At 48.6% G+C, this 9,195-nt stretch overlaps 1 protein-coding gene across 1 annotated transcript; it reads right to left on the bottom strand.

Moving 5' to 3' along the window:
• Nucleotides 1-1,132: 1,132 nt before the first annotated feature.
• Nucleotides 1,133-8,821, bottom strand: LOC124698164 (asparagine synthetase [glutamine-hydrolyzing] 1-like). Its single transcript, XM_047230678.1, has 12 exons — nucleotides 8,742-8,821; nucleotides 8,165-8,303; nucleotides 7,937-8,035; nucleotides 7,683-7,824; nucleotides 7,404-7,594; nucleotides 7,244-7,266; nucleotides 2,257-2,395; nucleotides 2,072-2,152; nucleotides 1,444-1,800; nucleotides 1,262-1,342; nucleotide 1,209; nucleotides 1,133-1,167 (listed from the first exon to the last, which is right to left on the bottom strand). The coding sequence occupies exons 1-12, from the start codon at nucleotides 8,819-8,821 to the stop codon at nucleotides 1,133-1,135; spliced, it is 1,368 nt and encodes a 455-aa protein (XP_047086634.1).
• Between the last annotated feature and the right edge of the window lie 374 nt (nucleotides 8,822-9,195).

Raw genomic sequence — 9,195 nt, 5'->3', positions numbered from 1 at the left:
CCTAGTCGACGCCGCTCCACCACCCGAGGTCACTGCCATGGCTCCCGAAAACCCTGCAAGAGCAGTGGAGCAGCAGGTCCCCACCACCAATTTCACCGGAGCCCGGCACAGGCTGCTCGGCGCCCTCCTCAGGCAACGACGTGGGAGAGGAGGACGGAGATCGGGTGTCGGTGGCTGGAACCCTAGGCCGCCCTGTCATGATATGTTCATTTCCGATCAATCAAGACTCGACAGCTCAATGCAAAACTGAGGAAATATAAGGTGGATTGATCGATCAATACTCGATAGCTCGATGCATTTGACTGCTCTGGCTCGCTCATGCACACAAACACACACATAGTACTACACAACAACAGCACCGGCCGCCGCTCCAATGGCATGGGCCATCGGTCGGACCCTCGGAGGATACACACACATACTATTCATATCCTCTAGTGTACACAACGACGGTTGGTCCTGGCTAGCGCCATCGACGACGGCTAGCTTTAGTCCCGCCGGCCACGCCGGCGTTATTCCAGAGTTCCGTTGGCTTTCCCGTTCGCCGTGACTTTGCCGTTGCCGTTCACTTGTCCATTCCCGTTCGCCACCTTCCCGTTGCCGTTCTGCACCTTCCCGTTGCCGTTGGCGTGGGCGCCCGCGTCGGCGTGAGCTGGGGTAGCAGAGTTGTGGGAGGCGATCAGCCGACCGGAGGGGTCGTTGGAGGCCTTCCACTGCGCCACCCACTCGATGGCCGCCGGCGTGCTGCACGCGATGCTCGGGCCCCATGGCACCGTCTCCCTCGCCGACTCCTGCAATAGTTCAGGTTCGCAGCAAGCGTCAGTAAATCGTTGTAACTGGAATCCGTCAGTTCAGTTGTTTAGCTATTGTCTGAATTAATCACCTGAGGGTAGAGCCTCTCGAATATCATCCTGTAGTAGTACGCCTCCTTGTTGATGGGCGTGTTGTATGGGAACACTTCTGCAGCGTTCTTCATCATCCCATCAGTCACCTGAAAGAAAGATAACGGAACAGTGAACAAAACAGAGCAAAGAGGAAGCTACAAGGTCGATGCACGCTGAGCTGACATGGCTGGTGAATTACCTGCTGTTCAGTGAAGGCCTTGAGGCCATCGATCCAGCTGTAGCCAACACCGTCACTGAACTGCTCCTTCTGCCTGTAGAGAATATGCTGTGGAGGGGAATATTGCAGAAAGTATTAGAATTTAGAACACTATGTGCATATGCTGGATATCTGAAGAAACTCAAGGTGCTGGCATTGGTACCTTAGGCAGGTAAGGTTCCTCCTCGTCGTCGAACGCCTTCCTCATCACCCACTTCTCGATGCGGCCCAGATCAGGGTCGTACTGCACCAAGAACAAGAATATGTCAGAAAATTCAGAGCAAATCAAAGCAAGCATGTAGATAATGCACAAATTGCTATTCACGACAGATATATCATACTTACCAGTTTCCATTCGGGGTCCATGCTCATGGCGACGTCGATGAACTCCTTGTCGAGGAACGGCACGCGGACTTCCAGGCCCCAAGCCGACGTGGCCTTGTTGGCGCGCAAGCAGTCATACTGATGTAGCGCTTTCACCTTGCGGCAGGTCTCCTTGTGGAACTCCTCCTTGTTGGGGGCGAAGTGGAAGTACAGGTAGCCACCCAGGAGCTCGTCTGAGCCTTCGCCGGACAGCACCATCTTCACGCCGAGCGCCTTGATCTTGCGCGCCATCAGGAACATGGGCGTGCTCGCGCGTATTGTCGTCACGTCATAAGTCTCGTTGTGGTAGATCACCTCCTCGATGGCGTCGATACCATCCTACAAATGCCAGATGACGAATCACCTCGTCAGTACTCACAACTCTGTATTTGCTCACAGTTCTGACCCACAGCTCTCCCGTTAGAAGTTCAATTATGCCAAGAATCCTTAGGAGTCCAGGATTTTTATATCTCAAATTTCTGGGGTTGTAGTTAAGTACTTAAGTGTGATTTTTTTCAAGTGTTCAATTCTGCTACATATTGTCTGTTCAGTGATCAAGCCGAGTCAACCCATGAAGGATTAACCTTACAGTTCGTTTGCTTATTTTCACCTGAACAGTGAAATGGAACTCGTGATGGATGGTTCCAAGAAAGTCAGCAACCTCCCTAGCGGCCTTCAGATCAGGCGAGTTCTGAAACGTCCAGAAACATATCAAAACCATCAGCTTCTCGTGGTTCTTGCAGAAGAAATAGTAGGACAAAAAACGCCTGCGATGTTATGAGCAAATAATAAAACCTCTAGTCCAACGACGAAGGAATGGAGCTCAATTCCGAACTTCTTTGCGGCTTCAGTTTCGATGAGATGACGCTTGGTCACGGAGGCGACCAATGACGAATCGAGGCCGCCGGAGAGGAGGACGCCGAAGGGCACATCGTGTTAGAATATGTGTCGTGTACGTGTTATCATATGTAACAAACCCAAGTTATAAGGGTTTTTTAGGCAGAGTCCTTATCTGTAACGGATCTGAAGATCCTCTTCTTGTACGCCACGCCAAGGGGCTATTCCTGGCTTATATAAACACGTACACGTGCCCGAGACAAAGGGCAACGCTTCCAAACATATCTACCAAATTTACATGGTATCAGAGCTCCTCTTCTTCGACGAGATCTAAGCGATCATGGCGATGCCGTCGGCTCTGCCGAATCTATCTGCGTCGCAAGTCACCGAGAAGTTGACAAGGGAGAATTATCTCCTCTGGAAAGCCCAAGTGCTTCCAGCAATCCGCGGGGCTCGACTCATCGGGTACCTGGATGGATCGATCGCTGCACCTGAGGAGAAACTCCCAGGGAAGGAGAAGGACTCGTCTTCATCAGCTGAAAATCCAGCGTATGCTGACTGGATTGCGATGGACCAACATATTCTGTCATATCTGATCAACACCCTGTCCAAGGAGGTCCTGACGCAGGTTATCTCCAAAACCACGTCGCATGAAGCCTGGAGCGCGCTGGAGAATATGTTTTCGTCTCAGTCAAGATCGCGGATCAACAATCTGCGGATCCAGCTCGCCAAAGCCTCCAAGGGAAACATGACTGTCGCTGCATACTTCGCCAAGATGACAGGGTTTGCAGACGAGCTCGCTGCAGCTGGGAAGCCGCTCGCTGAGGATGAAGTGGTGTCGTATATCCTGGCTGGACTAGAAGGCGACTACAATTCGCTGGTTGCCGCCATTGATGCACAGAAGGAGCAGATCACGCTGGATGATCTGTATGCGCGGATGTCTAATTATGACGCTCGCAATGCTCTGCTTGGAGAAGCAGGAAATACAGAAGGTTTCAAGTCTTCGGCAAACGCTGCAGCACGCGGACGTGGAAATTACAGCTACCGTGGTGGACGTGGAGCACAGCGTGGAGGACGTGGCGGCCGCAATGGCGGCTATGGAAACCGAGGAGGCCGCTTCAACAACAACAATCGTGGTGGTCGCAATGGTGGGCGTGATCGACCCACATGCCAGATCTGTGGCAAATCTTGCCACGGTGCTACTGAATGTTGGCATCGGTTTGAGGAAGACTATGAACCAGAAGAAAGGGTGGTTGGTTCTGCCAGCACATCCTCATATGGAATAGATACAAATTGGTACACGGATAGTGGAGCTACGGACCACATTACCGGAGAACTTGAGAAGATGGCTGTCCGGGAAAAGTACAGAGGACAAGAACAAGTGCACAATGCCAATGGAGCAGGTATGCAAATTAGTCATATTGGTCAATCATTTATTCGCACTCCCCATAAAAATCTAAAAGTTAAGAATATCTTGCATGTCCCTAGTACATCAAAGAATCTCCTTTCTGTTCATCGCCTCACTCTTGACAATAATATTTTCATTGAGTTTCATCCATGGTTCTTTTTGATCAAGGATCAGGTCACGAAGAAAGTTCTGTTCAGAGGCAGATGTAGGCGTGGACTTTATCCCCTAGTTCCTCAAGATTGGAGATCAATTAAACAAGCTTTCAGTGTCACCAAAATTCCCTCATCAAGATGGCATAGTCGTCTAGGGCATCCTTCTTTCTCTATTGTTCAACGTGTGCTTAGGAGTAATAAGATTTCATCCTTAGATGATTCTAGTATAAATTCAGTCTGTGATTCATGTCAAAGAGCCAAAAGTCATCAATTACCATATCCTACTTCTAGTAGTGTTTCAAATTTTCCTCTTGAGTTAATTTTCTCTGATGTATGGGGACCAGCTGCCACTTCTGTTGGCAGGTTTAGCTACTATGTAAGCTTCATTGATGATTTTAGCAAATATACATGGATCTATCTTATCAAAAAGAAGTCTGATGTCTTTGATGTCTTCCAAAATTTTCAAGCACTAGTCGAACGCCAGTTTGGGAGGAAAATTATCTCTCTTCAATCTGACTGGGGTGGCGAGTATGAAAAACTCAATTCTTTTTTCCAAAATATTGGCATATCTCATCACGTATCTTGTCCTCATGCTCATCAACAGAACGGTTCAGCAGAACGCAAACACCGTCATATAGTAGAGATGGGTATATCTCTCCTAGCAAATGCAGGGATGCCTCTAAAATTTTGGGATGAAGCCTTTCTTACAGCAACTTATTTGATCAATCGACTTCCAAGTAAAACTATCAACTTTGACACACCTTATGAGCGTTTGTTCCATACCAAACCTACCTATTCCTCTCTTCGTGTGTTTGGATGTGCCTGTTGGCCCAATCTTCGACCTTATAATGCTCACAAGCTTGCTTTTCGCTCCACACAGTGTGTGTTCTTAGGCTACAGTTCTCGCCATAAGGGGGTCAAGTGCCTAGAAGTAAAAACAGGTCGTGTCTATATCTCTAGAGATGTAGTATTTGATGAAACAGTATTTCCGTTTCAATCTCTTCATCCTAATGCCGGTGCACTTCTTCGCAAAGAAATTCTGCTTCTTCCCGAATCACTTCAACCTTCCTCTGTCTTTGATCATGGGGGTGTGAATAATGTTGATCAAAGGACTAACCCTGCTAATATTATTGCTAGTGCTGGTGTGCAGAATGTTGAAGAAGAAAACGGTGAAAATCTGGTGCAAAATGGTGAAAATCCGGGCCAAAATAATGGTGAAGCAAGCGCCAGATCCGAGGTAGATCCGCCTGCTACACCTGGGCGTCAGACTAACGAATCCCCATGCAGATTTGCTTCGGGATCGATGCGGCCAGGCGGGTCCGGGCACAGCGCCAGCAGCAGCAGCATCAGCGGGGGAATCTCCCGCACGACCGACCAACGGGAACATGACACGTCGCCGACGACAAGCACGGCTGTCCACCAGGAAAGCGACGTGAGCTCTGCGGGCCAGGGGGGCAATTCAGCAGCGACAGACCCTGGCAGCGCTGGATCTTCTGTGCAGTCTTCAGAGAACACTGGATCTTCTGCAGAACAGAATGCTGTAGCCACACGTATGACTACCAGGTTACAAAAAGGGATAAGTAACCCGAAAAAATTATTTCCTGGCATGATCAGATATGCTATGCTAACATCTACAGGTGAACCTGCAAGCTTAGATGATGCACTCAAAAGTGAAAAGTGGAGGAAGGCAATGGGAGAAGAATATGAAGCCTTGATGAAGAATAAAACTTGGCATTTGGTACCACCAAGCAAAGGTAAAAATTTAATAGATTGCAAGTGGGTCTATAGGATCAAGAAGAAAGCAGATGGTACTGTTGATAGGTATAAAGCTCGTCTAGTTGCCAAAGGTTTTAAGCAACGATATGGTATTGACTATGAGGACACTTTTAGTCCTGTAGTTAAAGCTGCTACTATTCGTTTGGTTTTGTCTATTGCTGTAACCAGAGGATGGAGCTTAAGACAGCTAGATGTACAGAATGCGTTTTTGCATGGTGTTCTGGAAGAAGAGGTATATATGAGGCAACCACCAGGATTTGAGGACAAAAGTGTACCTTCATATGTGTGCAAACTTGATAAGGCATTATATGGCTTGAAACAAGCTCCCAGAGCATGGTACTCTCGTTTGAGCTCTAAGCTTCTTGATCTTGGTTTTGTGTCATCCAAATCTGATACATCATTGTTTATTTACAACAAGTCTGGTATAATTATCTATATGCTAGTCTATGTTGATGACATAATTGTCACCAGTTCTTCACAGAGTGCAATTACAGCATTATTGAAGGATTTGAGCTCACATTTTGCTCTCAAGGATCTTGGAGACTTAAGCTTCTTTCTTGGGATAGAAGTGAAGAAAACTAAAGAAGGAATCGTGTTGACACAGCAAAAGTATGCAACTGATTTGTTGGCTCGGGTTGGTATGAAAGATTGTAAGCCTTCACCGACTCCTCTCTCAAGTACAGAAAAATTGTCTGCCTATGAAGGAGAACCTCTTGGATATGAGGATAGTACAAGGTATAGAAGTATTGTTGGAGGACTTCAATATTTAACACTTACCAGGCCGGATATTGCTTTCTCTGTGAATAAAATTTGTCAGTATCTGCATGCACCTACTACTGTTCATTGGACAGCTGCTAAAAGGATTTTGAGATATATTCAGCATACCTCCAGTGTTGGTCTAGTCTTTAACAAAACATCATCTATGTTAGTGAGTGCATTTTCTGATGCAGACTGGGCTGGATGTCTGGATGACAGGCGATCAACAGGAGGATTTGCAATATTTCTTGGATCTAATTTGATCTCATGGTGTGCAAAGAAGCAACCAACAGTGTCTAGATCGAGTACAGAAGCTGAATATAAGGCACTAGCAAATGCAACTGCAGAAGTTATCTGGGTTCAGTCATTGCTTGGTGAGTTAGGTATTAGACAAAGAAGGATACCTTGTTTGTGGTGTGACAATCTTGGAGCAACTTATTTGTCTGCTAATCCAGTGTTTCATGCTAGAACAAAGCATATAGAAATAGATTATCATTTTGTCAGAGAAAGAGTTGCCAACAGACAGTTGCAGATCAGATTTATTCATTCCAAAGATCAAGTTGCTGATGGATTCACAAAAGCGTTACCGACAAGAAGCTTAGAAGAGTTTAAACGTAATCTCAACTTAGCAAAGTTGTGATTAAGGGGGGCTGTTAGAATATGTGTCGTGTACGTGTTATCATATGTAACAAACCCAAGTTATAAGGGTTTTTTAGGCAGAGTCCTTATCTGTAACGGATCTGAAGATCCTCTTCTTGTACGCCACGCCAAGGGGCTATTCCTGGCTTATATAAACACGTACACGTGCCCGAGACAAAGGGCAACGCTTCCAAACATATCTACCAAATTTACGGTCATGAGCCTCTTGATGACAGCCTGAAACAAAATAAAAGCAGAGCACATGTTCATTTTGTCAGTTCCGTCCACTGAGTCGGTCACCATCAGACACAAAGCAATTATCACGTGGTACTCCAAAGCAATTATCATGTGGTACTCCAAACTAAGTCAGTCACCTTCTCGAACGCTTCCCTGAGGACGAGGGGCTGGTACGGCGTCGCCGGGACGAGCTCGGCGAACCACCCCGGGTTGTACCACCGCCGGAACCCGCCGCCGGCGCTGGAGTACAGGTGGCCCGGAGGGAAGAGCTCGAACTTGGGGCAGTCGTCGTGGAGCGCCTTCATCTCGGACGCAATCCAGACGGCGCCTGCGAGGGGAGAAAAGCCAAGTAAGTCGCAATCGAGACGTGAAGAATTTGTGGTGACAGGGGTTTAGTAGGTTGACGTGCGTAGTACCATCGCTGCCCCAGCCGATGTAGAGGGGGTTGACGCCGATGGCATCGCGGGCGGCCATGTAGGTGTTGTTACGGGTGTCGTAGAGAACGAAGGCGAAGACGCCGTCGAGCATGTTGACGAAGTTCTCGCCGTACTCCTCATACTTCAGAGTTGACAAGAACAGACAGAAGCAGGGATGGTCAGCGTCTGTATATTTCAGTGTCTCTTTTGCACTTGTTCAGAGTTGGATGTTAATTTTGCTCAGTCTTACTTACCAGCGGGATGATGACCTCGCAGTCGCTGCCGGTGGTGAAGGTGTGCTTCGCGGCGAACTGCTTGCGGATCTTCTTGTGGTTGTAGATTTCTCCATTGGCCTAATCATTTGATCAACAGCGACGCAGTCAGAAAACGATTGGCGATGGAGAACAGGGCAGCAGGCACGACGCGGCACACAGACGGCGTTTGAAAAGCAACTAATAAGCAAAACAAACAGAACTGCATACCACGACGACGACGGTCTTGTCCTGGTTGTAGAGGGGCTGGTCGCCCGAGAGCGGGGAGACGACGGCGAGGCGCTGCTGCGCCAGGAAGTTGCCCTCGCACTGGTACAGCCCGGACCAGTCGGGTCCACGGTGCTTCAGCCTGTATCAATCATATCGAGGCGAAGACGTCAGCAAAAGCTGGGACGTTCACCACGAACACAGAGTAATCAAATAACAGTTAAACGCCGGCGGTTAGAGAACAGCAAGATTCCCACAGTTCTTTTCTAGATCGGGCCTTGATTACTGTTCGATTCTTTATGATTCCTATGCATATGCGACCCCCCAGTCCCCCACAGACTGACCAAGAAAGACAAAACAGAACAACAACAAAACAAAACACTTGGACGATGATTAATTAGTTCTTCCCGGCAAGCTCAAGAACACGGATATCAATCAACGACATGATTGCCATCCAGAAACCTCAGGATCATGTCAACATAATTGGCATGGATTTTTCAAGAACATAATTGGCATGCATTAGAACGCCAAGGGATTTGGGAGGTAGATATGGATAGTGTCGTAGGGAAGGTGTGCTTGCCTACGGGAGCAGGCGAGGACGCGAGCACGCTGGGCCTGCGACCAGTCGGCGCAGCCGAGGACGGCCAGAATGCCACACATGGCGGATGAATGCGGCGGCGGCGAGCAAGTTTCGGGCCGGGTGGATGAGGCTGAGCGAGTGAAAGCTCGTGTTAGAGAAGAAGAGAGAGATGCGGAAATTAGCTGGTGATCGCGCCGTATTTATAGCCGATCCGCGCGGCTCCGGGGCATCGCGTCTAGGAACAACGGGGACACGTGGCGGCTGTCGGTTGGGAGGGTTCCGTGCGCGGCGCGAGTTTATCCTCTCCGGATGCCGCACCGCCGAGTCAGCGTGGGCCCGCGCGTGCGTCAGCTGGTGATCAGGGTAACCATGGCCGTCCGATCAAGAATCTACGGTGAACCGAGAGTGCTGGAGCTGGATGGTGGGGATGGTCGGAAGGGACCCGCCGGATTCA

This window comes from Lolium rigidum, chromosome 3 (genome assembly GCF_022539505.1).
Source record: "Lolium rigidum isolate FL_2022 chromosome 3, APGP_CSIRO_Lrig_0.1, whole genome shotgun sequence".
NCBI classification, from domain to species: domain Eukaryota; kingdom Viridiplantae; phylum Streptophyta; class Magnoliopsida; order Poales; family Poaceae; genus Lolium; species Lolium rigidum.
The sequence above is the reverse complement of the archived record's forward strand: the minus strand, read 5'-3'. Positions and strand labels throughout refer to the sequence as shown.